Raw genomic sequence first — 27,689 nt, forward strand, 5'->3', positions numbered from 1 at the left:
GGCAGCGAGCCCATGCAGAGGGGTGTCTGATCCTGCACCCCAGAGGGTTTGCTATCAACCACCTCCTCTATTGCAGCCCTGCAAGGGGCAGAGCACGGGCTCCTTTGTACCTGCACAGCTGGCTCACCACGGAGGCTTTCATTACAAAGAAAAGGAAGTTTAATTTATTCTTATACAAATGAATGTTTAAACCCTGAGGGGCACGTTTGGCCCCTGACACCTGCATGGATGCCCACGTCCCATCCCCATCCAGTGGTTCTGCCCAACCCACTGGGCTCCCACTGCTTCTCGCTGCTCCAGCAGCATCACAGAATGTGGCTCTGGTTTCCCAGTGAGGGGGCTGGGTGGAGCCACAGGCCCACTTGCTCCATGAGGATCCCTGTACACCAGGACAGGCAGGCAGCAGTCTTTGAACCTGGAATTTCTCATGGAGATGGGGTACCTCGCTGTGTCCTGCTGGGCTTCAGTGCATGCACAGATGCTTATCCCTGGCCTTGCTTTGGAAAGGCTTGAGGCACTACACTCCCTGCCCGCTGGGGCACCAGCCTCGCTGCCACTTAAAAGTTTTCCTTGTTGAAGTAGAATTTGACCTTCCTGGGGTCCAGGCTGGAGTGCTGGTGACAAGACTTCTGCAGGCTCTTTGCCAGGGCCTCCGGCCCACAGAGGAACACACCGACCACTGACCTGCAAACAGCACGGACGGGCATGTCAGTGCCAGGCAGGCAACTCAGGGAAAAGGGATTTAAAAGCTTTTTGGGCTCCCTGCCCAGGATAGCACATCTCTCCCAAAGCCAGCCCGGTGCCGAGTGCCAGGGTAGAGGGCATGCCTCCGACTCCAACATCCTGAATTCTGTGCTCAGCTCTCACCTGGGGTGGGCTGCAGCCACCGCTGCAAACTCCATGTTCCACATGGGCCGCCCGAAGATGGTTTTGTGCCTGAGGCCCGTCACTGTGTCCGTAGCGGTGTCGAAGCGGAGCGCCACGTTGTTGGCCTGGGCAGGCAGGGATGGTGAGAGCCCCAGGCACCACCCATGAGCCCCCCTCCAGTCCCTCACCACAGAGGAGCATCCATTGCTGATCCCACCAAACACCGTGCCTGGACTTCGTGCCTAAAAGCCATTGTCATGCTTGCCCTGCCCTTGCTGCCCAGCTTGGCCACCCCGTGTCCCCCTCTTGCAGCCATGCCAGCCCGTGGTTGACTCACAATGCTGGTGTCCCAGCCAGTGAGGAAGAGACGGTAGGTGAGGAAGTCTGCCTTGCCCGACTCAGCCATCTTCTGCTCCAGTGAGGCGAGCAGGTCGTTGAACCAGGCGAAGGCTCCTGTGTCCCGGCAGAGCCAGTAGAAGTAGATCTGGGATGCAGGGGGAGAGGGATTGCTCAAGGAGGAGCAGAGCCAGAGGAAGAAATCCACAGTCGGTCCCATGGGACACTCGGTACCTTCTTGGTCTTGAGGGTCTGGTCAGCCTGCTGGAACTTGTACCAGATGGACTTGAGGATGGAGGCGAAGGGGGTGACGCCGATGCCCGCTCCAACCAGCATGGCCACCTCGTACTGGAACACGTCTTCGCTGGCTGTGCCAAAGGGACCATCCACCTCGACCCTGGCCAAAGCAGGGCCTGGGTGAGAGGTACGGCCTCCCCACATCCCTGGCATGACCTGTTGGGCACTCCCCAGCCTACCTGGGTGTTTCCAGTTGGAAGGTGTCAATGAGACGCTCTGTCCAGTCGCCAGCTGCCCGGACGTGGATGGAGAAGAAGTCCTCCTCGGGTGCAGAGGTGAGGGTGAAGGGGTGCCACTCCAGCGGGGAGATGGCGGGGCAGTTGACGAAGATGTACTGGCCCACCTCCATGCAGAAGCCCTTCTTCTGCATCTGCAGCTCCAGCACGCGGGCAGGGTGCATGACCACCTGGGGCATGGGCAGGGCTCAGCGCCCAGCCTGGCCCCTGTCCCTAGGAAGGGGCTGTGCCTGTGGCCCCTGCCTGCCTCCCCATGGCCACCACGGCGAGGGGCTGTGGCACCGGTGACTCCAAGGGTAGGAGCTGGCAGAGGAACAGGCTCTGCACCACCCACCTTGGTGACAACCACCTTCTGCTGCGCGCGCCAGACCCGCAGGATCCGCTCAAAGACATAGAGGATGATGGGGGCAAGAACCCACTTCCAGGACTGTGAAGATGGAGGAGAGCAAGGATTGGGCAGGGTCAGGGCCGGAGCATCCCAGAGCATCCTTCTCCCCCAGAGCCATCCCACCACTGCCCTACCTCGGCAGGGATGCTCCCGAACTCGGGGTCTTTGCAGCAGCTGTGGGTGCAGTTCTGCTCCCGCTGTGTGAGGTACTCGGCGCAGTGATAGGGGTGCACCTCTGCCATGCTCTGCTCCGTCTGCCCACGCACCAGCCCACTGCAGGGAGGTGAGGGATGAGCCCAGGGGCCAGCTTCTGCTCCCAGCCAGGGCTGAGCCACACGGCGTGAGGCCAGCTGGGCCAGCCCGCCCTGGGAATGGCAGTTCACAGCCCCGCTGTCCCCGCAGCTGCCCCACAGGGGTCTGTGTGCACTGCCCCTCGCTGTCCTGCCCTGGGCAGGGTGAGGAGCCTTACGCGATGCCGTGGATGACGAGGCCAGCGAAGTAGACGAGGAAGAGGTGGTGTGTGTACCAGAAGAGCTCGAAGTAGTTCCTGCGGATGAACTCGGTGGAGGACGTGACCATGAGGATGAGTGCCAGTGTGATGATCACCCCCGTGAGCCCCGGGATGGTCGTGAAAGCCACGTACTCGACGGTCTGCAGGGGCAGCAGGGTGGGTTAGGGGAGCAGGGGACAGGTCGTGGTGGGTTGCTGGATGCCAAGGCCACACTCACCGTCTGGTTGGAGTGGATGGGGTTCAGCCACTTGCTGTCCTGCAGGTGCACCTTGGAGAGGACAGCGGGGAGGCTGCCGTCGGTGGCTTGTTGGCTCTGGTTGTAGCGCTCCAGGTTGAAGAGGTGGGCGATGGTGTGCACAGCTGGACAGGGGACAGGCAGTCACCCAGCGGGCAGCTCCCAGTCCCCACTGCTGCCCCATCCCAGTGCAGGGGGTACCTGTGAGCAGGGCCAGTGCGTAGGCCACCAGCTTGTGGAAGGTGAGGTTGTGGTCCAGCTGCTTCCGCAACGTCCGCCTGCAGCACTGCAGGGAGAGGCAGCGGTGTCAGGACGGGACAGGGATGGGGACGGCCACACTGCTGTGCCACCACGGGACACTCACCGAGCAGGTCCCACGGAGGAAGGAGAGCAGGTTGCGGCACACGGGCAGCAGGATCAGCATGCTGTTGAAGTTGAGGCACTTGGCTGACGCTCGAGCCCATGCCAACGCGGACTGGGGAGAAGAGAGGGGTGAGCACCACTGTCCTGTCGTGCTGTGCCAGGACTGGGTCAGGATGGGGCCAATCAGTGCTGAGCTAGGCTGGGAACTGGGATGGAGAGATGCTGCGCTGGCATGGGGACTGGGAGGGATGCTAGGAGAGGACTAGGAGGGGGAGATGCTAGGCTGGGCTGGGATGCTGCTGGGCTGAGACCAGACAGGGATCAAGGCAGAGACTAGCATGGTGCAATGCCAGACCACAGAGTGGGATGAATGATGGTGGGCTGGAAGAGAACAGAACATGAAAGGGGCGTGGGATGTTGCAGCCCCCACCCCACTGCAGCAGGGCCCCGAGGGGCTCGTCTGCCTGGGCAGGCAGGGTGCCGTGGGGAGCACCTTACCCCAAGGATGGCCCTGGTGTAGAAATACCGCTCGTCCCGGTCAAAGAACAGAAAGTAGTAGGTGAAGAGGAAGATGTTGATGCCCAGCCAGGCTGCCTGCAGGGGAAAGTCACAGCCTCGTGAGGGACCCTGTCCCGGGAGCCTCTCACACTGGGTGCAGCCAGAGGGTGTCAGGACAGCGTGTCCCGTCCCGTTTCCTTGTGAGCTGCCCTGTCACGCACAGGGCTGGGACACAGGGTCACAGGTGGGGAGAGGTGTGGAAGCCTTGCAGAATTGCTGTCTTGTCACACACTGCCCTGTGCATCACCCGTGCATGAGGAAGGAGGAAAGGCAGGAGCAGGCAACACCCGTGTAACGGGAGGGAAGGCAGATCTGGAGGGGGGTCAGGACAGCGTGGGAAAGATTCTGGGACAAGGAAGTTTCACAGGGGCCCCACTGTGCTGCTGTCCCCTGCCTAACCCCACTGCACCCCACACTGCCGCCTCTCACAGCCACTGAATTTTTGCAGAGGTCCCAAGAAAAACCACACCCTGCTGTATATTTGGTTTTTGGCTGTTTTCTTTTTCTTTTTTAAGTAACTTAAAAAATTAAAATAGCCCAACTGTCAGTAAACCCCCATGTTCCCATGCATTCACAGCTCCTCACACAGTGCTGAGCAGCTGATGGGTGCTGGCCAGGCAAGCTCTGTTACACCGGAGATGCTGTAGCACGGCACTGGCAGATGGTCCCCATGGTGCCAGCTCCTCACCCTGCCACGACTTCTCACAGGATCCTCCTCCTCTCACAAGGGGAGAAGAGGCACGTGGGAGGCTCCCAGCCAAAGTGGCCAGGCAAAGCAGCAGCACTTTAAAATTTTCCAGGACCCCCTTCCCCGTGAGCTGTGTTTTCCCCAAGACTTCGGTTTTCCAGAGCCCATCCCTCCCCTGGCTGCCGGGGCGCGCGGGTTGGCGAGCAGAGGGGATGCTTGTCTCTCCCCACAGCCCAGCCCCAGGGCAGCCCATCAGTCCCCATCTCCCCCCTGAGCCCCCCAGCGCCCTTAGCCCGCGGAGCGCCGCGGCGCTGAGCCCGCAGCCCCGCACACTCACGAGGACGGCGGCCGAGAACCAGTGGTTGACCAGGCAGCTGCCCATGGTGCGCTGTGCCCGCGCCGCCGCTGCCCGCCCGTTTTATGGAGGCAGCAGCCGGCGCGACCGTCCCGGCCGCGGGAACGGCACCGCGGGGACTTTCCCCCGAGGAGACTTCAAGGAAATGCCGGCGCTTTCAAAGGCCACCTTCCAGGAAGGCAGGGCTGACCCAATCGGCCAACACCGAAACGAGCCCCTTGTGCTGGCCAGTTGAGATCCCCGTGCTGAGAGATCCCCCGTGGCCCCCCACGGCTGGGTCACACAGGGTGTCCGGCTGCTCCTCCTGGGGTTTTGCAACCTCTGAGGACAAAAACGGGGCTTTTTTTTGTAAGGCAGGAATTTCCTGGGAAGAAGTTGCAGAGGATCCATCCTGTGCCTGGCTCAGCAGCTCTGTTTTCCCTGGCCTCCCTCACCAGCCTCCACTGCCCGTTTTGCAGGGAAAAGGAAGAGAAGCATCCTGGGGTCATGGCGCTGTGCTGGTGCCAGGGTCCAGCCCGGGCATCCATTACAGGGCAGGTGATTTAAGACTGAGCACCAGTGGTGCAGCACCCAGGGCTGATGAGCATCCTCAGCCCAGCACCCAAACTGAGCCGACCCCAAAAATGGGTGCTGGGGTGGGGGTGTCGCACTCCTGGTTTGGGGCCAGGATGTCTGGGTCCCATCAGCACCCACTGCCACTGCTGTGCCAGCCACCCTTCCCTTCCTGCCTGCCCTCCACTGCAGGGCCCTGAGCCCTGGGGTGTCCAGTGCTCCAGCTGGGAACAGCAGCCTGTTCTGGGCCCCTGAGCCTGGAGGAACAGGTCAGACAGGCTTGCTGCTTGCTGGCATGCTGCTCTCTCCTGGCCTGCAGCCATGGCCATGCTGACGGAAGCACAGGATGAGGCCAGCCCCGATCCCACCATGCTCCTGAACCTTATCGGCTGCACGGAGGGGCTCCCCCCGTCCCCACTTCCCGCTGGCACAGCCCCATTCCGGTGCCTGTAAAGGAGAGTTTTACGTGGACAGCAGGTGTGTGCACCCCTGCCAGCCCCGGTGGCAGGTCCCCACCCTCGCGTGAGTCACTGCCAGCACCCAGACGCGCAGCTACAGCAAAGTTTCTTTACTGCTTAAAACAGTCCCAGTGGCACCCGTGGCCCGAGGTCGAAATATGCACCACAGCAGCAGGTGGGGGTGTCGGGGCACCCCAGGGGCTGTGCACCATGTGGCAGCCAGCTTGCAGGGGCAAGTGGTTGGGGCACCCCATAAGTTGTAGAACTGTAGAATAGTTTGGGTTGGAAGGGACCTCTAAAGGCCATCCAGTTACACTCCAGAGATGGGCAGGGACATCTTCGGCTAGGCCAGGTTGCTCAGAGCCCATCCAACCTGGCCTTGAATGTTTTCAGGGACGGGACATTCACCACTTCTCTGGGCAACATGCGCCAGTGCCTCACCACTCTCTTTGCAAAAAACTTCCTTATGTCCAATCCAAATCAACCCTCCTTCATGTTCATGTGAGTGGTCCTGAGCGGGCAGGCACGCTCCTGTCCCCCTGCCCCCGTGGGGATGCACTGGGACCTGCTGCCACTGCAGGACCAGGCAGCGCCCGGCCCGTGCCACGAGCATCCTCTGGCTGTGGCGCAGCCCCGTGCTGCCCATCCCCGTGCCCCTAGCTGGCTGGAGGAGCCAGGCGCTCAGACAATGCTGTGCCTCACGCCGGGCTCCAAGGGTGCCTCGAGGCACAGCGGGGTCCCCGCCGGGTGCCGGCGGCAGCACACGCAGTGCAGGAAGTCAGCGACGTTGTGCCGGAAGAGCTGGCGGCAGGGGTGCAGGTACTGGAAGAAGAGGAGCATGAAGTAGATGCCCAGGCAGTAGCCGAGGAGCAGCTGCAGCACCAGCAGCGCGGTGCAGACGTTCTCATAGACATCAGTCTTGAAGAAGTACCAGAGGATGACGAGGGCCGTGTTCTCCGCCAGCCGGGCCACGTAGTACACGGCCAGGCGGCCCCAGTTCTGCGACTTGTCGATGAGGTCCCGGTCGGCCAGCTTGAGCTGCACGGCCGACCAGCAGAACATGTTGATGCTGGAGTAGAGGAGGGTGAAGGCACAGAGCACCACCACCGTGCCCAGGCGGCTGAAGTTCTTCTCGATGTTGTCAGGCAGGCGGTTGCCGCTGCACCAGAACTGCACCCAGGGCAAGAAGAAGACCACCAGGAGGTTGGCCAGGGCGATGGGGATGATCCAGTGCTTGAAGACGGTGCTGAAGAGCACGAGGACGGCGATGCGGGTGGAGATCTCCAGGCTGCGCCAGAGCACAATGCAGAGGAAGGCCAGCGGCCGCAGCTGCACCTTGTAGTCATCGTACTTGACCTGGATGGCCAGGATGTTGCAGACCAGTGCTCCGTAGGTGACCGACACCAGGCAGATGGCCATGAGGACGGCTGCAGAGGGAGAGAGCAGGGCAGTGAGGCAGCGTAGGAGACCAGGCTCTGTCCCAGCCTCTCCACTGCCTGGGGTGCAAAGTGCGGGGTGACAGCTCCCGGTGGGAAACCTGGGGTGCCAGTCCTGGGTGAGAAGTACAGGGTGCCAAACACCTGGGCTCACAGCAGAAGGCTCAGTGTGAGCACTGCTGGAACAGCTCATGGATGGCGGTGACAGTCCCCATGATGAGGTGGCTGTGGGGGAAGTTGCTGGCAGCAGGAGGCTCAGAACCCAAAGGTTCTCCCTATACCAATAAAACACAAGAATTGGCCAAACTGGAGCCATTTCTGTGTTAGGACCATGCCCCAGCCCCCCTGCCCTGTGCAGGAAATGCTGCTCAAGGGTAAGCAGGGCACAGTCTGTGCTGTGAGGGCCCCTCTGCCTTCATCCCAGCCAAGAGCTGCACCACTGTAGCCCCAGAGGCACCCCAAGAGCCAGTCCCATCCGAGGGCTGCAAAGCCAAGGTCATTTGTAGGGAATGCAGGCAGCTGTTCACATTCAGCACAGCCAGGAATACTATGGAGAAAAATAGAAGAGTGCAGCTGGTCCCATCCATGGTGGCTGCCAGCTGCAGGGCTGAGCTGGCATTCCAGCTGCAAGGGAATCACCCAAAACACATCATTTGGTATTTACTTCCTGCATCTACTGCTAGGGCAGCACTGGCACTCGTTCTTCCAGTGCGTCTGCAACTCCCCAAAATGCCTTTGCAGAGGGCTGTGGCAAATTAGGGGGTTTCTATGGGGCATCCCCTGTGCTTCCCTTTTCGTGCACCTGCTGTGGGCACAGATGACAAGGTCTGGGCTCCCTGCACTGCTGGGAGAGCGGGTGGGTGAGGGCAGCTCCTTCACCCAGCACTGTAATTGGAATGGTGCAGGAGCACACCTGCGTGCCCAGCTCAGTGCCAAAATGGGAGCTAGAAGTTTGCTCTGGCATATCCACCCCCAAGCACACAAACATCCTGGGAGCAGGCAAGGGAGCCTCGGAGTGGGAGTGCTGGGCTGGGAGCTCTGCTGTGGGAAAATGTGCAGAAATAGATACAGTGGGGGGACTTGAGGGAAGCCAGAGCCTGTAGCTAGATGGAAAAAATGAATGGAGACTGGAGCAGGAAGGCAGGGACCTGACCCTCTTATGAGACATGGCACTGGGGGGATGGCTTGGTTCTGGAGGGCAGATACGAGCACGGGGCTGGGAGCAGAGCCTGGCACCTCAGCCATGCTGCTCTTTCCCACTTTGCATGACCAAAAGCAGAAAGCTGCAGAGAGCTGCAGAGTGCCCAGCTTCTGCGGGTTCTGCTCCACATTTAGGGGAGTCCAGCGGAAGCCGTGTCCCCGGGAGGGACTTTCTGGGTTGCCTGGATGTCACATCAGCACAAGCAGCTGAGGAGCTACCACGGTGCCCTGGTGGGGTTCCTGGGGAGCCCACGTGCCCCTTACCTCGGGCAACAGGGACGTACTTCTCCAGGACGCTGATGTAGAGCTGGAGGGTGAGCTGCGGCGTGGAGCCCAGGAAGGCCTGGATGACCGCCATGCGCTTGAAGGCGTTGCGGTGCGTGGCCAGGCGGCGCTCCGAGTGGCCCACCTCCTGCTCCATCTCCACCTCGTAGCCTTTCCGCAGCCGCCGCTTGCGCGTGATGGTGACGTAGGGCTCCTCCTCCCGCCCGGACCAGCAGTACACCACCAGGGCCTCCACGCACCTGTGGGGACACACGAGCTGTCACCCCTGCCAGCACCTCCAGCCCCACCTGGCCTGGTGCTGGCCACAGCCCACTCCTGCTGAGCGCAGCCCGACTGCTCTGGGCAACTGCCCAGCAGTGCTGTGGGCAGTGCCTGACCGGTCACACCAGCACCACGGGGATGCCCCGTGGCTGCTCCTCTGCTCCAGCACTCAGGGAGAATCACGGGGAGCAAGGGGGGCAACAACTGCTCCAGCAAGGGGTGAAACAGCTGCTGGAAGAGGTGCAGCATCCAGGGTAGGAAGCAGCGACTCTGCTGGGAGCTGCAGCTACAGGAAGGTGTTAATCACCCTTGGGTCCTGTTTTCCCAACTGGCAGAAACCTCTTCCTCTAAGCAGAGGCAAAAGAAACTCTGAAATATCAGAGCTGAATATCGGAGTCTTCTTTGATCTCCCATCTTGAGCAGAAGAAGGCTTCCACGCTTCCTCCCTGGTGGGGACAGCAGGAAGGAGGGCGCGGGGTGAAGCCGCGTGTGGCACGGGCAGATAAGGCAGCGCTTCCGCAGCCCCTTCCCTGCAGGCCTCACTGCAGGCAGGGCTGTGCCTTTCTGCCATGCCTGCAGGGACTGGGGGACCCCGGCCCCTCCACACAGCCGTGGGGTGGGTGTGCGTGGCCAGGGGGGATCAGCTTGGCTCCTGCCTGGGGACCAGCTGGCTCTGCAACCAACAGGACATCATTGTTTACGAGCGCTTATCAGGACAGCACAAATTGCTGTGGATCAAACCCAAAAGGAGGGAGGGTTTAAGATAAATTCTCTGGACAGATCAAGGCAGCACTCATGGCTCATTGCAAACTCCAATGGGAAAACAGTTTCGTCCCAAAGGCCCAGCTTGAAGTGTAGATCCAGCTGGCTCCCAGTGCCCAGCCAGACCTTCTCAGCAGGCTGGGCTCCACCTCCAGCCCGAGCAGCCAGCTGAAGCAGCCTTCCCCGGGCAGCCCCGGCTGGCTTTTAGGGCAGCTGGGCAGCACCCACCCATCTCTGCCAGCCTCGGTGGGTGTGGTGAGAGTCACAGCACTCCTGTGGGCCAGCACAGCCTGGCAGCACCGAGGCAAGGCCCCCAGGTGGCTCTGAAGTTAAGACATGGTGCCGGGGACACATCTGGCACACTGCTTGTTTCCGCTGACAGAGGAAGTGCGGAGCAGCCACGGTGGTTTTGGAGCCCTGTGGGTACAGCGAGCCCAAAGCGTGGCTGCTGGCCTGCCCTCGGGGAGGAGCCCCACGGAGATGGTGCTGTGCCATGCCTCCTGCAGTGCGTTCTCATGGAGCAGCCTGCCCAGGGTGGTGACAGCCCGGGAGGCACCGCAGCATTCCCAAGGAATGAGGGATCAGCTTGTGCAACATCCATCCACCCCCTCACTGTCCTCTTCCCAGCACAGCCCAGTGGCCCCACAGTTCCCGTGCCAGCCCCACTCCTGCACCTAGCTCTTCTCCGTGTCCCATAACCCCCACTGAGTCCCACTCCTGGCCCTATGCAGGACACCCCAAGAATCCCACTATGTGCCCAAGAGCATTGTCCACACGTTTGCTGAACTCAGACAGGCCAGGTGCTGTCACCACTTCCCTGGGGAGCCTGTTTCAGAGCTCCACCACCCCCTCTCTGGGTGTAAAACCTTTTCCCGATATCTGATGTAAACCTCCCCTGACTCAGCTCCACACCGTGTCAGTATTCACCCTGGAACGCCCACCGGGGATTCCCACCTGTGCTCCCAGCACAAGCACAACCAAATGACGGCAAAACCAAGAGGCTGAGTGAATCGCTGGCTGCCTCCCAGACCTCGAGCAGAGCTTTCCCAGCAGCTGGGACACAACAGGCTGGCAGAGCCGCGTCCTGCCCGGAGCGGGGTCCAGCAGCAGGAGCACCGGCGGCACCACCGGCGAGCAAGGGGCCCCGGCGGGCCGGGAGCAGCAGAGGCGGGGAGGAGGGACGGGGAGCCGGCAGGAGCAGCTCCGGGCAGATGGCCGCTGACACATGGTCCCGGCGTGCCCGGCCTGCCCGGCGCCGCTCCCTGCTCTCACCCGGTGCCCGCGCCCCTGCCGGGCTCCGCGTATTGGTGCCGGGGGTGCCGGGGGTGCCGGGGGTACCGGGGGTGCCGGGGGTGCCCGAGGGTACCGGGGGTACCGGGAGTGCCGGGGGTACCGGGAGTACCGGGGGTGCCGGGGGTGCCCGAGGGTACCGGGGGTACCGGGGGTGCCGGGGGTGCCCGAGGGTACCGGGGGTACCGGGAGTGCCGGGGGTACCGGGAGTACCGGGGGTGCCGGGGGTGCCCGAGGGTACCGGGGGTACCGGGGGTGCCGGGGGTGCCCGAGGGTACCGGGGGTGCCGGGGGTGCCAGGGGTGCCGGGGGTGCCGGGGGTACCGGGGGTACCGGGGGTGCCGGGGGTACCGGGGGTGTCGGGGGTACCGGGGGTGCCGGAGGTGCCGGGGGTACCGGGGGTGCCGGGGGTACCGGGGGTGCCCGGGGTCCCCGCCGCGCTCACCTGATGATGGGCCCGAGCTGCAGCAGGTGCATGAGCAGGACGAGCGGGCGGTCGCGGCTGAGGTCGCGGTGCACGAAGATGAGGGTGAGCTGCACCAGGACGGAGGGGCAGAGCACGAAGAAGACGGTGAGCGCCAGCCAGAAGCGGTCGTCGGAGTGGCCGTAGGAGAGGCAGAGCACGGCGGCCGCCGCCCCCTCCCCGCAGAACAGCGCCGTCGAGAAGACGATGCCGAGCGGCAGCTTCGCCCGCGACGGGGCGGCGGCGGGCGGGCAGCCCCCGCTCGCACCGTCCATGGCGGCCCCGGCCCGGCCCGGCCCGGCCCGGGCGCTCAGCCCCGCCGCGGCGCCATCCCGGGCTGCAGCGGAGAGAAGAGCCGCGCTGCGGGGCGGGACGGGGCGGGGCGGGGCTCCCCCGCCGCACCGGGCCCCGACGGGCGGCCCCGCACGGCCCCGCACGGCCCCGCACGGCCCCGCACGGCCCCGCTCCGGCACCGCCCCGGCACCGCCCCGACCCCTCGGCCCGGGCTCCGCCGGCCAGGCGTCCCCACCGCGTCCATATCCTCCAGCCCGGGGCCCCCGGCTCCCGGTGCCGCATCCCTGCCCTGGCCGCCGCCCTCCTGCTCCGACACCCCCATCGCTACTGTGCCCTGGTCCCTCCGGGTGTGGAGGTCCCTGCCCCGGGACAGCCCCACCTGCGCCTCTGCCCCGAAACCTCTGTCTCGGAGCAGGACCTTCCACCGAGGACTCCCCGTCTCCGCAGGGAAGCACCTCCCCGGCATGGCCAGGACCCACAGCCCAGAGCCCCCACAGACCCACCTTGGGTCTCCCCCTCCCCAGTCACAGTGCTGACAATCCCCGTGCTACCCCTCGGGTGTGCCCTGGAGACTTTGGAGCCCTCCCCAGGACCCCCCTGTCAAGTCCAGGCCCAATCAATTCCCAGCAGTTTCCAACGCCCCAAGGTGCAGCAGCACACGGAGGGTCCCTCCAGGGGAGAATTGCCAGGTAGCCCCAGGGACACTGGGGTCCCAGGGCGGGGCAGGAAGGATGCCAGTGTGGGTGCCAGCCTTGCCTGAATCAGACAGCTGCCAGAGAGCTGCCTGCACCCACGAGCACCTCAGACCCGGGGCCTGACCCCAGCTCCAGACCCAGAATGGCACCACATGGTCCTGCGCTCCGCGGGGCAGCGTGTGGGAAGGGGGGTGCTGTCAAGGCAGGGAGCATTTTGGTATCTTGCAAGACAAGCTGTGTCGGGGACACCCTTCAGGTCCCCTGAGTGCCTGGTGTGTGTATCGAGATTTGGGAACGTTGTTACACGGGAGATGTGTCTCCTGTGTCTTGCATGTTCCTGCCTCCAGCTGCGACCTTGTGCTACAGCTGAGCGAGAGCGCTTTTCCCATCACCTTCAAGGACCCGCCCCGAGATAATGGGATGTGTGGACTCGCTGACAGAGCCAAACCTCCCAGCGCTCAGCCCCCCTCCCTCCTGTCTGTCCTGCCTCCTTCACCTGCCCAGTGGTGGGAAGGGAGGCTGGCTGGGCTGCTGCCCACCTCCGTGGCCATGGGGGTCCCTGCTGTGCCCAGCTCACGCTGCCTCCAGCAGCAGCCCTGCCCACCTGTCCCCAGGAGTGGTGGTGAGGGCACAGGGGGGATGAACACACGCTGTCTTGCCTGGGCACCCACTGCCTGCCACATCCCTCAGTCCAGCCTGGGCACACACTGCCTGGCTGGGACACACGGGACAAGGCAAAGAGTGTCTGACACTGGTCAATCTTCCTCGCTTTAGGCACACCAGGAATTTTTAGGTAACTTGTGAAAGGCTCTCAGTGCTCAGCCCTCGGCAGCTAGGCCAGCTCACAGGGAGGTGCCCACGTTAGCAACAGAGACACTGTCCACGCACCTGCCCCACGCCAGCCAAAAGCACCAAACCTCCCAAACCACACGCACAGGAGTTTTCCCCATTTCACCGGGCTGGGAGCATTACCACGGCTATTGGGTTTATCAGCAGGAGAGCTGAGAATAAAACTGCCTGAGACTGTGGAGGCCATACCTCCCCCAGCAACAGCTCCCACACAGAAGCAATCCCTGTCCCTGCAGCTGCTCAGAGCTTCTACTTCCAAGCTGAACAGCTGCTTTGGGAAACCACAAACCCCATGAGCTCATGGGGACTGGCCTGACTGGTGGGGAAGGGAGATCTATGTGTGACCACTCAGCTCTGGTATGACAGTTACATATTTTCAAGATGTTTTTTGGAAAACAGCCTCTCCAAAAAAAACCTCTGGCAGGGCAGAGGGTGAAGGCAGCAGTGTCCAGGCCGACTGGTGATGGTGTCCAGCCGGGGTGGGAGCTGTGCACGGGAGCAGCTGTGCCTGGCTGGGTGCTGAGCCAGTGACAACACATCCTGTGGCACTGCCAACAGCACCCACGGCTCTGTATGAGCAGCAAGAGCAGCGTGCCGTTTGTACCATTTATGCAACTTCCACTTATCCAAATTAAAAGCATTCCCCAGGAGTCTGGCAGGTCACCAAGCCCTCGGCTGAGCAATGCCTGGGCTTCGACTCATCATATTTTTAATTTCAGCTTCCCTTGCTTCGTGATGAAATACTTAAGAGCAACTGTTTAAGCAAGCAAAAATTCCAGTCCTGTATCCGTAAGCCCCAGCAGCCATCGAGAGGAATGGAGAAACAAAGCCTCACAGCATTTTCCACACCAGTTATTATCCCATTTTCTGTCCCAAGCACGGAGCAGCAGGAGCTGTTCATGCTGTGAGTCACCTCTACAGCCTGACCCCACCTGTCCTCTGCGCTGTAAACAGCAGACAGGCCAAAAAAGCGATGTGGGTCACAGATAGCATCAGCCAGAGCTCCTGTCCTGCTGCCCTGCCACTCCCTGTCCCTGCCAACCCCACGCCCACACCTCTGCCTGCGAGCCCAGCACAGCTGGGGCTGCACAGACACCCTGGGACACCACTGCCACAGAGAAACTGCCTGAACCAGAGCTGCCACAGGCCAGCAGGGCCGGGCCAGGCGCTGGGGACATCCTCCCCAGGTGTTCCCACCCTACAGTGGCTGCATTCTGGACCAGCAGAGCTGGTGGCTGCTGACTGGCCCTCACTCTGGAACCTCCCAGAAGCAGAACAGCCCCTGGGCTGGTGGATGTGAAGTGACATGGAATCACAGAACCACAGAATCATGGAATCACAGAACCACATAATCACGGAATCACAGAATCACAGAATCATGGAATCACGGAATCACAGAATCTCCTGAGCCAGAAGGGACCCATGAGGATCACTGGGGATACCCAAGACACCTGAGTCTCACCACCACGTGCAAATGTCAATTTTCCTGTCTCTGCAAGTGCCTGCCCTGGACAGCATCCCAGCTTCATTCATTTCTTAATCCCAGCCTCCATCTTTTTTTCCTTTTTAATCCCAGTGTTCACACAGCACACACAAAGGGCAGTGGTGGTGGTGGCCCCCACTGTGTGAAACCACAGGGTTTGCTGTGCAGCTTTCCCAGCCCCTTGGATGTGCCGGGGCATTTGTGTGTGGGAGCCTGGGCTGTGCGTGGGGTGGGAGCAAGCTTCCTCACCGGCTCTCAGTCTCAAAATAACCCTGTCTGCTTTACACATGCCTGCCTGGCGGCTCAGCTCCTGTAAAAGGAGAAGAGAAAATCGTTTGGAAAAGACAGGGAGCTCCGAGCCAGACTCTTAAAGAGCCCAGGTGGGGAGAGCTGCCAGCGTGCTCCCCCAGCTCTCTCTCTAGGACCCGGAGCCGGCACCGCTCCCACGGTGCTCGTCGGAACATGCCGAGTGCTCTGCTGCCTTCCCAAATATAGCCCTGCCACAGAGGTGGAGGCAGCTGCTCGGGGTGTGGGGATGGCCGAGCTGCCTGACTTCAGAGCTGAAAGCTCCTCAGAGCACAGTCTGTGCTGGGGATTAAACACTCAGCCACAGAGGGGACGTGTGGATGGGCAAAACGCCCCGTGTGCCGGGTGAAGTGGCAATCACAGAGTGTCCCCCAGCTTGACGGGTATGTGAGAAGGGGACACGGTTTTGTCCCCTCAGTGCAGCCACGCTGCCCTACCGGCAGGGCTGGGACGTTCCCAGGAATCTCTGAGCTGGGAAGTTTTGACTTAGTTTGGAAATAACTTTGCAAATGACTGGTTTCCACAGCCCAAACTGTTTGGATTTTGCATTGCTTTCACAGTAACTCAGCTGTATTTTTCCCTGCCCCAGCAGTCTGTGGAATAGTTTCTGGTTGGGGAAATGTTTATTCCATTTGCTTCATCATGCGACTGCTTTCACCACTCCAGTTCCACATCCAGCCTCACTCTGACCGTGCTGGGAGAGAATCTGGTATCTGTGCTGAGGATCTCATCCCTCTAAATCTCCCTGGAGGCTGTGCTGAGCCCACTGGATCTGGCACTGGGCTCAGTGCTGCCAGAGGATGCTTGCAGGCACAGCACAGGCCATGCCAGCTGCCTCATGCTTCAGCTCTTTAACAAGAAAGCAGAGTTACCTTTGGGTGCATTTATAGATCTTTGTGATAATTACACATTTTGAAGTCATGCCTCCTTGGCTACAGTCCCAGCACAGGCAGTGCGTGATGCTGTAACACTAAACCAGGCAGGAAGGGTTAAAATTACCTTTAATTAACTGATTCCCCTGGTCCCTGCTGTAAGAGTATACAGCCCTGGCAGAGTGCTAACCCAGCCAGGCTGTGCCTGTGTGTGCCCCGGACAGGCAGGAGGAACAGTTTATGTGTGCTTTTCCCCCCCAGGAAAGCAGCAGGAGCACCATAATGCTCTCAACAAAACCACTGCAGGAGCCTGAGAAGGGCTTGTGGCCATCACAGGGGCTCCCCAGAGCTGTGGGCATGGGGCAAGGAACAAGGAGGCAGCTTGTCCTGCCACAGGGAGCGGGGCAAACAGAGCGTTCAGATCCAAGCCTCTCCTAGAAATTTGTGTATGCTTTGGCTGGGAAGCTCCCTGCCAGGAACTGGGTGAAAAGCAAACAATTCCCTGCATGCTTCCTGCCTGCTTCTGCCTCCAACACAGGGTGATGGTGCCGGTATGGGGGAGCAAAGAACCCTCTGGAAAAGCCACCTCCCTTACCCAAAAGAGCTCGAGGAATGGTTGCCCACAATGGCTGCATGGCAGTGGGGCACAAACCATCCACTGTCCCCAGCATGCCAGAAAACCTCCACGGTGCCCCAGTTCCTCACCAGCGGGTCTCGGTGTCACAGGCTGTAAATATCCTGTGTTCCCAGCCTGACTGCGGGGCGTTTGCCTGTAATTAGCTCTTGGGATTTGGGAGCTGCTGTGATCCGGGGTTATCATTAGCCACCAGCGCTGTGCTGGGATTTAAAGGGACAATGTGGCTGTTTGCATACCTACCAGCTCAGAGCGCTGGCATATGACACACTGAATAGAGAGATGAGTCTCTCCTCAAAGCCTGTGTGTGTCCTTGCCCACCACAGGTCCCTTTTCGGGCAGAGTTGATGTGGTTCCAAGCAAAGCAGAACAGCTTGCTAATATTTCTGCCAGGACTTTTTGGTCTTTGCCATCACCTTGGCTTTGGTGTCAGCTCAGCTCAAGGCTCTCCGGGCTGCAGGCAGCCCCTATTGCTCTGCCCGCTGTGTTCCCTTCATCATTTCCCACGTCCAAGCTCCCCAGCCGTCCCCCCAGCTCTGCTGCCTGCCCCGGGGGTGCCGGGCGGGGTTCCCGTGTGCCCGACAGGGCACGTACTCACGGGGTTTAGTGAAGCCAAGGCAGGGCAGCCCGCCAGCCCGCGGCCATCTGCGCCTCTGCGTGGTCCCTGTGGTTTCGCCTCATTGCCTCTGCGGCGGCACTCCAGCGGGCAGAAATAGCCCCAAAGCACGTGCTGCCTTCCGGGGAGCGATGCCAGGGGCCAGGCAGCCCCGGCGCCCCGGGCACTGCCCTCCCTGGGGCTCCTGCTGGCGCTGGCAGCACTAGAGGGTCCAGCCCAGCACCGTGCCCCGGCACGGTCTGGTTACAGCTCTGGTGAGGAACATCTTCATTTATCTGCCAAGATAATAAATTCTGCCTTAGAGTTTCTCACCTGGCAACAGTCACCAAGGAAACGAGAATGGCTGCTGCGGGTCCCTGCTGGCACCGCCTGGGGAGGCCCAGTGGCCCTGGCAGAGGGTGTGTGGCTGCACTCCGGCCGGCTGGCTGCGTGGGCAGAGGGCCAGCTGCCCACTCAGAACCTGAGCTCAGGCCCAGCAGAACTCACATCCATGTGGGCTTGGCCCTTGTGCCGCCTCTCTGGAGCCCAGTGTGGGTTTCACCAGGTTTGGGGTGGATTTTGAGGTTTTCCTGGCTGTTGATCATGGTGTGTGTGTGTACTGGGAGGTGTGACCTGGAGCTGCCTCAGGCTCCTGGGGGGTTTTCCTGTCCTCAGCTCCAGTCTGACCAGGGATTTTGGACACTTGTTTTAAAAGCAGTGGCACCCCAAGTGTTCAGAGATGTCTGCAAAGCCATTGGTGCCAGAGGGAGATCAGATCCTGCTGCCCCTCAGGAAGCTGAGCCACTCCTCCAGGGCTGCCTGACACATGGCACTTCCCTATTTATAGCACCTGTGGTCATGTTATAGCACATTCCTGTCCCCTGACAGTGCCACCCCTAAACACGGAGGCAAGAGCTGACACTCGGAGCAAATCACTTCAGCCCTCATACGGCTAATTCTGCAAAAAGCATCGCAGCCCCTGCTGTGTGTGAACCTGCCCCGGCTGCTGCTCCCCTCAGGCTGCTGGCACAGGCATGGACAAACCAGGAAAGGCCACCAGGATGGGGACAGGGAGCTGCTGCCACTGCCCCGCCATCAGCAGCACAGGGGTGGCCAGTGACCCCAAATATGGCACCTGGCAGTGGTACCAGAACAGCAACTTCATCAACATTTACCATGCATGGCTGCCTGCCCACGGCATGGAACTGGGGCACCTCCCTTGCCCAGGACAGCTGCTGAGTTCCCAACAGCATGTGGGGCTGGGGAGAAGGGCGTGGGGCTGGGGGGCTGGAGGGAAGGGCAAGGGGCCGTGCCCATCCTGGGCTTGCACCCCTGGGGCCAGAGCAGTGTCTCAGCATCTCTGGCTCATGGTTGGTGCTCAGCTGGTCGAGGTAGTGCTGCTGGTGCTGGGTGGTTTAGCACGGACTGATGTGAGCCAGCAGGCTCCCTGTTTGCTCCTGGGTATGGCTTTGGAAGGACCTCATGTCTTTGTCCCTCTCGACTCCACTTCCCCCACCCAGAGCTCCTGCAGCTCAGACATCCCTGTGTGACTTCTCCACACACATCAGTGGCAGCAAGCCAGGGAGGGCAGCTCTGGCTGGGAAAAGAAGCAGGAAACCTGAGAAGCAAGATAAGAGCTTCAGAGCTGAAGATCGAGGAGCTGGTGCTTTTTTTTTTTTTTTTTTTTTCTCCACTCTCTGCCCTGTGGTCTGAGGGTCTCCACCAGTTCCCTGCTCCCAGCCAGGCTCCTGCTGGGGCTGGTTGTGTTTCCATCTCGGGGAGCACAGGACCCGCTGCCACGCAGGCAGTGCCTTGCCAGGGCACAGAACACAAGCAGAGAGCAGTGATGTCCCCCAGCCCGGCTCAGAGGGGGCCCTGGGTGAGCAGCAGAGCTGGGCACACCATGAAGGGGATGCTCCTTGCAGGGACTGCAGAGAAACAGCCCCTCAGGGATCAGGCAGGGAGAAGCCAGAGGAGCTGCCCCTTAGAGGAGCCCCTAATTCAGCCCACAGGGCCGTCAGGCAGTGTCCCCACCACAAGCCACGTCCACCAGTGATGGGGACACGAGGCTGCAGCGGGGTGGACGAGCCAGTGCCGTGTCACCCAGCGTGGCAGGCAGTCCCAGCACAGCTGGGTCCCAGCAGCCACTGGCCTGGGCCGACCCACCGGGATTAAGGAGCCTGCAGGAGTAAGTAATTTAAATCCAGATTAAATTTAAGCAGCTGCTACGCAAAGGGCAAGTGAGCAGAGGCTGTGCAGCGGGGATGAGCAGGTGAGAGACTGACTGGCACCCCTGATGTGAGGGGCAGTGAGAGCAGGGTCTGTGCCCATGGGGTATTGCCCAGAAGGACGGGCTTTTTCTCCAGGCTTGGCTTGCGTGCACCAGACAGAAGGCAGCAGTGCTGTGCCGTGGGACAGGACACCCCGGGATGAGATGTTCCCTGCCGTGAAGAGAGAGCCCAGGCGGGAGGATGAAGCACAGGGACGTGCTGGGCTGCTCACTTCGTAGGTGCTGCAGAGAGGCCACCCCTCTGCGCAGGGCTGCAGACCATGTTCCACCTCTTCTCCCACTGCTGGTCGTGGCTGCAGGCCATACAGGAGCCCATCAGGTAGGTCCCTGTGCCCACTCCCGGGGCTCCCAGGGGTGACAATATTTACCCGTGTGTTTATGAGTGGTGAGGGCGCCGGTGTGGTGACAGGGAAAGACAGGTGCCCGCTGCAGGAGCTGTCCCCAAACTGCTGAGCAAGGCACACGTGTGTCCTGCTGCCCCCGCAGCAGGCAGGAGCTGGGCAGGGGTGCAGTGCAGGGAATGGTTCCACGGGGATTCTGGCTCTGCAGAGTCAGCAGCTTCCCAGGAAAGCTGGGGAGGATGCACTGAAACACCTGCCTCGTTTGCATATGCCAGAACATCCAGGTTAATTCCCTGGGACAGCACTGCAAGGAGCTTTATGGTTCTCTCCCTCCAGAGAGGACACCTTACCTGCTGCAATTCTGGACGTGGAGCTGTGCCATCTCCACTGCCATGCAGCCTGGTCTATATGTTTAAGGAAGAAAATGGCATTGCAAATAACTGTAGTGGCTTGTCTGTGGCAGAGAAAATGTTGTTTTGTGGCTCTGGTGGATCATGTTGCTGGACAGTGGACAGGACTGGTTAGCAACAGGAAGAACACCTGAGTCCAGGCAGAAACTCATAAAATCATCCTTGCAACCTTTCCCTACCTGTGTATATTCAAAATTTACTGCAAGGAAGGTGTAATCATTGACTGCATATCAGGAAGAATCTTGCTGGCCTGTGCATATAATTGCTTAATCCTGTATGATTTGAAAATAAGTCCTTGCCATAGGAAGTACATGGAAGGCTCTGCAGTGTGGGTGTCCCATGGTATTGGGGTGGCTCCAGGACCTTGTGCCTGTCCTCACCCTCTCCCATGCACAGGGGTTGTCCCTGCACTTGTCCCCAGCTGAGACAGAAGCCGTGTCACTGTCCTGCCTCTCTCCTGGCTGAATTGTAGCTGCCATGGGCAGGGTCCTTTGCCTGGGGGCCAGCAGTGGTCACCGCCCCCCAGGAGCACAGCCTTTTTCTGGGGTGCTCACCTGCTGCTGTCGCTCCCCAGGAAGGTGACCCTCCTTGTCATGGGGCTGGACAACGCAGGGAAAACCTCCGTCATCGCGGACATAGAGACAGGTGAGGAGCAGCACAACCCAGAGGCAGCCCCAGACGCAGGCAGCAGCTTTATGGTGCTCTGAAACCAAAGGACCGAGGCTTCTGAGCTCCAGCCGCTGTTCCGGGGGAGTCTGCGGGGCACGGCCGTGTCCCGGGCAGTGGGAGCGGGGACGTGGCTGCGGCAGGAGGGGCACAGGGCACAGGGACGCTCCTGGGCCCCTGTGCCAGCTCTCTGCGCTCTCCCCACACGCAGCGCTGGCCGGGGAGGTGCTGCCCGATGCGCAGCCTGGCCGGAGCCGCCTGCGGCTGGATAGGTTCGAGGTGACGCTGCTGGACCTGCCCGGGGCTCAGCGCTCCCGCAGCGCCTGGCGCAGCCACTACAGCGAGGCGCACGGGCTCCTCTTCGTCCTGGACTCCGGTGACCTGGCACGGATGGAGGAGGCCCGCAAGGTCCTGAGCCGCGTCCTGAGCCACCCCGATGTGTCCGGGAAGCCGCTCTTGCTGTAAGATCGGGATGCGAGCCGTGAGGTTGGGGGTGAGGGGCGGAGTGGGACCCTGTGGCGGGGGCTGTGGGTTGCTGCGGGGATTTGGTGCCCGGGAGCTGTCGGGGAGCGCGGGGACATGAGGACCCGAGCAGTGCTTGGGAGATCGGAGCATCCGTGGGGAGGAGGTGAAGCATTAGAGGGGCAATGCTTCACCTAAGCGCAGGCAAGCCGGGAGAAAGCACACAGCCTCCCTGGCGAGGCACCAGGGGCCGAGCTGGCGGTGACGGCCGCTCTTCCCGTGCCCCAGGCTGGCCAACAAGCAAGACGCGGCGGCCGCGCTGCTGCCCTGCGAGCTGATCGAGCGGCTGTGCCTGGAGCGGCTGGTCAACGAGAACCGCTCGCCCTGCCGCATCGTGAGTGCGGGGCTGGCTCCGCTCCCCGCTCCCCGCTCCCGCTGCCACCGCCGCGGGGCTCCCCGCGCTGACCCCCGCCCGCCCTCCCGCAGGAGCCCTGTGTCGCCAAGCGGGTCCCCCCCGCCCGCCCGGCCCGCGCCACCCTGCAGGGGCTGCGCTGGCTCCTCCGCGCCGCCGCCGCCGCCCCGGCCCCGCCGGACGCCTCCCCGGTGCCGCCTGCCCCGAGGGCCGCCCGCAGGTGGGTGCGTGAAGCCCGTCCCCTCGCTCCCCCCGCAGCGCTCGTCCTCACCCCCGCTGTGCTCCGTCCCACAGGGACCGGCCGCCCGCCGGGGAAGATGCTCGAGAGGGCGCGGGGAAGAGCGGGGAGCCCCGGCCGGTGCGCCCCGTCTGCCGCCTCCTGCCCCTGGTGCGTGAGTGAGTGGGACCCCGGGGTGGGACGGGGCGGAAGAGGGGCTCTGCCACCCTCTCCTCACCCCCCTTTCCCTGCCCAGGAGGAGAGCACTAAGGGCCCCAGGAGGAGGAAGAGGAAGGTGAAGGTGAAGAAGAAGGGCTTGGGGCAGCCAAGCCCGGCCGAAGAGCCAGAGGGAGCAGGAGTAGGGGCTGCCGGGGGGCTGCTGCTCCCCAACAGGGTCGGGCAGGAGGAGCCCATAGCCACCCCCCACCCAGGTGAGAGGGGACTGTGGGTGGCTGCCAGCTCTGCAGGGACCCCAGAGCCACCCTACAGGGAGGTGGCCAGGCCTGGCAACGTGACAAAACATTGGACCACTGGTGCCCGCCACCTCCATCAGCTCTGCTTGCAGATCAGCTGAGTGCAGAGCCAGGTCACAGGAATCCAGAGGGGAAGAGGGGAGACATCTGAGCATCTCCACAGGGGATGATGCACGGAAGCAATGGAGGACTGCAAACCTGCCACCAGCAGTCCTCTCTGCTGGTTTGGTGACAAAGGCACCCTTGCTCAGGTGTGTGGTGCCTGAAATTTTGTATTTCTCCATTCAGCACAGGGTATGAAAAAGAAAAAAAAAAAGAAAATCAAGAACAAAATCAAGTCACGGGAACCTTCTCTGGAGCAGCAGCATGAGGAGATCTCAAGCACCTTTGGTTGGTATTTCTCAGGACAGATTTTGCTGAAAGCATCAGGGGTCTGGCCTGCTGGCCGTCGGCTGGGAGCTGTGCAGGGACACTTGCCCACGGGGTGCTTGGTGTGGGGACACGGGCACGGGCAGGTGATGCTGCAGGGCTGCGTGGGGGCTGCTCTGGAGGCAGATGCTGCTGCCTCTGCTGCGGGGCGGGATGCAGGGAGGCCACATGAGTGACTCTGCTGGGGCCTGGGCTGTCCTTGCAGCCTCACTCAGCACAGGTTGCCAGCGGGGCCATGGAGCTGGTCCCAGGCCAGTGCCTGACTGCTCCCCTTGTTCCCAGATTTGTACCGCCGGGCCATGCTGGCTCTGAAGATGAGGCAGGAGCAGAGGAAGCAGCCATCGGCCGTCGCCCCCTGAGCAGGGAGGCACAGAGCACGGGGGTGTGGGCCCTGCAGTGGCAGTGGCACCCACGCTCGTGCACAGCTTGGCCAGGGCTGGCAGAGCTGGGAAATGGGTCCTGGGGCATAAACAGCATCTTTGTCCCCTGCGTGGCTTGAAAACCAGGGATCCACAGGGGCGAGCCAAAAGTCCCTTTGTAAGATGCCTCTCTGGCAGCCGGGCTGCAAATCCATGTGAAAAGGAACAGCCGGCCCCTTGCCGCCCCCTGTTAGTATTTTAGTATTCCGTGGAAGACTCCGTGTAAACCCGGATTAGTCTGTGGAGGAGAGGAAGATCCCAACAAACACCCCAGGGGGAGAGCTTGTCTCTTGAATGGACCTGTGCCCTGGGAAAGCTGTCTTCGCAGGTCAGGGCTGCACTCCCTGCCCACTGCCTGGAACAGTCTCGTTCCCTGCTGGTGGAGAGAGGGCAGCCCCAGGTGGTCTGCGGAGGAGCTCGGCACAACCCTCAGCCACATCTGGCTGTCAGGACCCGCTTCACACACTGGAGGAAGGTGATGCCCGTGTCTGTGCACCCTGCAGCCCGTCGGTGAAAATTTAAGTTCAAAGGCAGCTGGTGGCGGAGGCTCGGTCCCCAGGAGCGCTCCTCCGGACCCTGCCATCCTTCCAGGACGGTCCCTGCCGCTGGCAGCCCGGCCCTCTGCTGCCCCAGCTGGTCCCTGGGGTGCGCTCAGCTCCGCCTGACAGGGACGAGCAGCAGCAGAGCCGTGCCAGCCTGGCCGGGAAAGCTCAGCCCTGCAAACACCTCAGCCAAGCCCGGGGTTGGGCGGTTTTCCCGTGACACCTGCAGCAAGCAGTGCCAGAAGCTGAGCTGTGCGTTAGTCACCTCTGCTCCCGTGTCACTGATTAACAGGCGCTGCCTCTGTGCTCCCGGGGAAGGCAAATCACGGAAGCCCTTCCCTCGGCAGGGCTGAAAAGGGAAAGGAAGAGGAACCAGCTGCTCTGCCTTGCCAGCCTGCCGTAAAGTTCTGTCTAACTCTGCTGTATTCAACTGTTGGTGACTACAGGGATTATTTGTAAATAAACTGTAAATAACAACAGCAGAAGTTAACATTGCCCTGTAAATACAGCACTTTCAGTAACCCCTTGTCTCAGTCTGGTGGAGCTCCCTGGGGTGTGGGTGCTGTGGGGTGCAGGGTAAAGTGGGGCCCAAAAATGAGATGGTGGCGAGTGCTACCCTCCCATGAATTTCGGGTTTGTTGGGAAACACTGGAACTCCAAACGTGCTGGAAGCAGGAAGCAGTGCCTCAGCAGCTGCTCCGGAGAGACACATTTTCCATCTCTTGTGCATGGTGTCAAGAGCATTTCCTACAGGGAGCCAGCTGGGTGACACAGCCCTGCTTTGCATTTCAGCACTTGGATATTATCTAGCACATCCTTCTTTCCCAGTTTCCAGAGAAGCTGACTCAGGAGCGTCGGGGTAGGCAAAATATTGTGCCTGGTCCCACCAGCACTGCCGTGGTGCCTCAGCCTGGGCTGTGGCTGCACTGCTGTAAAGTGGCATGTGAGTTCTGCATTTCTGCAGCTCTTGATGTTGCTCACTCAGAGACCCACGCCTGCCAGCGAGGTCACCAGCAGCTCTCTCCACAGCCTGGGTCCTTCTGAGCCTGAAGGATGGAGAGCGCCAGAGATGGAGGGAGGGAGTCTGCACTTGGCTGGGCTCTGCCAAAGTTGATGACTCTTTGTGTGCTGCCAGAAGATGAAGAGATGTTTCAGCAAGTGCCTGTGGGAATACACCTCCCACCTCCTCACACCAAGGTTGCTTTGCACAATTGGATTGTTTTCTGATGCTTGTTATCACTGTCAGGATTCAAATGTGTGGACTGGATGCTGAGTAGTGAGACTGCTGCTCTTTTGTGAAGAGCACTGCTTGGTCAGAGTTCAAAACACTGCCAAGTCCTCCTGTCCTGTGCACAGGACACCACCAGTCCTTCCAGGCAGCACAAGGCCTGCAGGAGAGCCTGGAAGATGGGTCCATGTGCTGAGGCTGTCACCCCCTCTAGCTCCACCCATGGCCCTGCTGTGCTTTCTCCAAAGTCATTAAATTTCACTTTCTGCACACTGGCTGGGCTTAGCCAGCAGCTACACTTTATGTTATAGCCCCTCCTGGCTCCACTCTACCCCCAGAAGAGGACGGGGGGTGATGTTGACTCCAAAATCTCCTCTGAGAGCCCTTGATTTGCCCCACACACATGAGCAGGGCAGGAGGTTCCCCATGGCAAGCTCTTGTTGAGTACAGGCACCTCTGCTGCTCTACATCCACTGCTGTGTTTTCTCAATAAAAACTAAACTCTGCGGCTTTTCCCATGTACATTAGTGTTTCCAGAGGAGTGGGAACCATTGTGGATTTCATAATCATTTCCTGGATTCTGCTGGAGACACCCTTTGGGAATCAGCTTTCCCAGCAGCTGCAGTGAGGATGCCCCATGCAGGGGCAGGACAGGGAAGGTGAGCCTGCTCCATGCATCAGGGAGCTGTGGGGTGCCAAACCCATCAGCAACCAGGCCTGACAAAGGAAAAGAAATGAGAGACAGAGATTTGTGATGTGCAAAAAACATGGCAGTTCTTTGTTCTTCACTGACCCCAATTTCTAGAAGAAGGAGCCAGCAAGTGGTTTTTGAGAGCATCTCAGACTTTGGAATTTGAACACTGATTTAGGGCAGTAAAGGGAATTAATTGCAAATGATCCGGGTTAATGGGTGTTTGGAAAGGCAAATGGAATGGGTCACATCCTGTGGGGTGCCTGCAGGTGATTCTCACTCCCCACCAACCCATCTGTAAATGCCATCACCTGCCCTGGGCATATAAACAGCCAGAGAAGGGGGAGGGCACTCCTGGGGTACAGAGCCTGGGGTTTGGGCTGGTGAGGGGCTTTCACACGGAGCTCCCTCCCTGCTTCGTGAAAAAGGTATAAAAATGAATTAAAGTAAATCTCTCCCCCAGCAGAGCAGTGGCTGTGGGGGAAAGGTGAGCAGCCCCTGCTCCTTGGCTGTGCTGTGCCGTGGGAGGCACTGCTAAGGTGTGGGCTCTGACCCGTGTTGCACGGCTGTCTGAAAGCTGCTTTTACTATGTACAGACTTAAATAAACATGTATAAAGAAGGTAAGTGGATTTTAAACCTTGGAATGGGCGTTAGGTTGATAAAAGCCTGGGGTGGGTGGTTTTTGTACTTGAGAAGCTGGTTGCTATGTACACTTTCTCCTGCTTGCAGGTTCTACCCTCTGACTAACTTGTGTGGGCTGGGTGCCAGCATGCTCCTGTGGAAGTTTCCCAGCTGAAAAAGTGAGTGTTGGGAAGTGGCTCAGCTTTTTTTAGATGAGTACACCAGGGTCCAGGTGATTTTCCAGAGATCATTTGGAATATTGCAATATGTGTGATAACAGGCAGCTCTCAATAGGTTGAATAATGAGCAACCATGCACAGAATTTCTTTTGGATGTTTTGTTGTAGACCCTCTGTTGTGTTACACTAAAAATGAGCTCTGGAGTGTTTGCTGTCATGTATGCTGAAAAAACAAGGCTGGAATTATTCAGAGTAACTCCCTAAGCTTCTTTTGATGGTCATGAAAGAGGCTAGTAAGACTTTGTAAGGAAGGCGAAGACAAAGGATTGGAAAATGAGAAACTATGAAAACTTTCCCTTTCTAAGTTAAATGAGCCCTGTTGGAGACATTGTTGCTGGCAGAAGGAAAAAGGATATAATCAAATTTATTTAGTAGATATGTGTCTTGGGGCACCAGGAAATATGCTGGAGTCTGAGGTATATAAATTAGTCACATCATGTACCAAATATATTTGCTGGGTTTTCCCCCTTTGAAAAAGAAAAAAAGCATTCTTTTCAAAAAGGGAAGTTCTGTTAACTCAAATTGGTATTCTCTTTCGCAGATTATCACTCTGTAAGTTGCTGCATATTTGAATGGGTTATTTCACACTTATAAGGACAAAGTGCCTCTAGAGAAAGACTATCAGTGTATTAATTAGAAGGGCTTTTGCTACAGAACATCTCTGGATGTTGGGTCATGAGCCAATTTGTTAACCAAAACTTTTCATTTGAAAGTGAGCTGCAGCAATCAGAGCTCAGGCCCTGTCTGTGAGAGATCTTTCACCTTCTTAAACTGCACTTGTATTTCAGTGTAGCTGAGTTTAGCAAGACTGTAGCCCAAATACCTGACTTGCTGGCATATAAGTCTTGCTTGCTGCCCAAGCTCTCATCTTATAGACCTTACCCCCACCTTCCATGCACAGGGCAGCTGCAGGAGAAATTTGGGGGTGATTTTATAGGGTTTTTCTATGGGTTTTTTTTTGGCTAGGCTTGTGCTCATAGA

General features: G+C 60.0%; 3 protein-coding genes across 4 annotated transcripts; 1 reads left to right on the top strand and 2 right to left on the bottom strand.

Annotated features, from left to right (window-relative positions):
• Window positions 1-136: 136 nt before the first annotated feature.
• NOX1 (NADPH oxidase 1) lies at window positions 137-5,945 on the bottom strand. Of its 2 annotated transcripts, none has more exons than XM_053955327.1 (13): window positions 5,903-5,945; window positions 3,732-3,827; window positions 3,235-3,345; window positions 3,072-3,156; window positions 2,853-2,995; window positions 2,594-2,775; window positions 2,259-2,397; window positions 2,071-2,163; window positions 1,680-1,906; window positions 1,438-1,600; window positions 1,205-1,351; window positions 868-992; window positions 137-684 (listed from the first exon to the last, which is right to left on the bottom strand). In XM_053955327.1, exons 3-13 carry the CDS (start codon window positions 3,292-3,294, stop codon window positions 558-560), a joined length of 1,491 nt encoding a protein of 496 aa, XP_053811302.1. In that variant the 5' UTR covers window positions 3,295-3,345; window positions 3,732-3,827; window positions 5,903-5,945; the 3' UTR covers window positions 137-557. The 2 variants fall into 2 exon arrangements, with proteins under 2 accessions (XP_053811302.1, XP_053811301.1); XM_053955326.1 differs by lacking the exon at window positions 5,903-5,945 and adding an exon at window positions 4,817-5,842.
• On the bottom strand, window positions 5,940-11,877 carry XKRX (XK related X-linked). The gene is made up of 3 exons (XM_053955330.1): window positions 11,523-11,877; window positions 8,745-9,004; window positions 5,940-7,271 (listed from the first exon to the last, which is right to left on the bottom strand). The coding sequence occupies exons 1-3, from the start codon at window positions 11,813-11,815 to the stop codon at window positions 6,526-6,528; spliced, it is 1,299 nt and encodes a 432-aa protein (XP_053811305.1). The 5' UTR covers window positions 11,816-11,877; the 3' UTR covers window positions 5,940-6,525.
• A 7,941-nt stretch (window positions 11,878-19,818) lies between these two features.
• On the top strand, window positions 19,819-24,439 carry ARL13A (ADP ribosylation factor like GTPase 13A). The gene is made up of 9 exons (XM_053956115.1): window positions 19,819-19,877; window positions 20,884-20,887; window positions 20,949-21,436; window positions 21,726-21,831; window positions 21,924-22,069; window positions 22,144-22,237; window positions 22,323-22,497; window positions 22,828-22,929; window positions 23,251-24,439. The coding sequence occupies exons 1-9, from the start codon at window positions 19,819-19,821 to the stop codon at window positions 23,325-23,327; spliced, it is 1,251 nt and encodes a 416-aa protein (XP_053812090.1). The 3' UTR covers window positions 23,328-24,439.
• Window positions 24,440-27,689: the final 3,250 nt, after the last annotated feature.

This window comes from Vidua chalybeata, chromosome 14 (assembly GCF_026979565.1).
Source record: "Vidua chalybeata isolate OUT-0048 chromosome 14, bVidCha1 merged haplotype, whole genome shotgun sequence".
Taxonomy (NCBI): Eukaryota; Metazoa; Chordata; class Aves; order Passeriformes; family Viduidae; genus Vidua; species Vidua chalybeata.

Coding starts and splice junctions, on each gene's coding strand:
- NOX1 (XM_053955326.1), bottom strand. CDS start 4,861: ATGGGCAGCTGCCTGGTCAACCACTGGTTCTCGGCCGCCGTCCTC. Junction 1,907..2,070: donor AGAAGGTGGTTGTCACCAAG/GTGGGTGGTGCA, acceptor CCCATGCCCCAG/GTGGTCATGCACCCTGCCCG. Junction 685..867: donor GTGGCTGCAGCCCACCCCAG/GTGAGAGCTGAG, acceptor TGCTGTTTGCAG/GTCAGTGGTCGGTGTGTTCC.
- XKRX (XM_053955330.1), bottom strand. CDS start 11,815: ATGGACGGTGCGAGCGGGGGCTGCCCGCCCGCCGCCGCCCCGTCGCGG. Junction 9,005..11,522: donor CAGCTCGGGCCCATCATCAG/GTGAGCGCGGCG, acceptor GTGTCCCCACAG/GTGCGTGGAGGCCCTGGTGG. Junction 7,272..8,744: donor GTACGTCCCTGTTGCCCGAG/GTAAGGGGCACG, acceptor CTCCCTCTGCAG/CCGTCCTCATGGCCATCTGC.
- ARL13A (XM_053956115.1), top strand. CDS start 19,819: ATGTTCCACCTCTTCTCCCACTGCTGGTCGTGGCTGCAGGCCATACAG. Junction 21,437..21,725: donor TCCGGGAAGCCGCTCTTGCT/GTAAGATCGGGA, acceptor CCCGTGCCCCAG/GCTGGCCAACAAGCAAGACG. Junction 22,930..23,250: donor GGAGATCTCAAGCACCTTTG/GTTGGTATTTCT, acceptor CCTTGTTCCCAG/ATTTGTACCGCCGGGCCATG.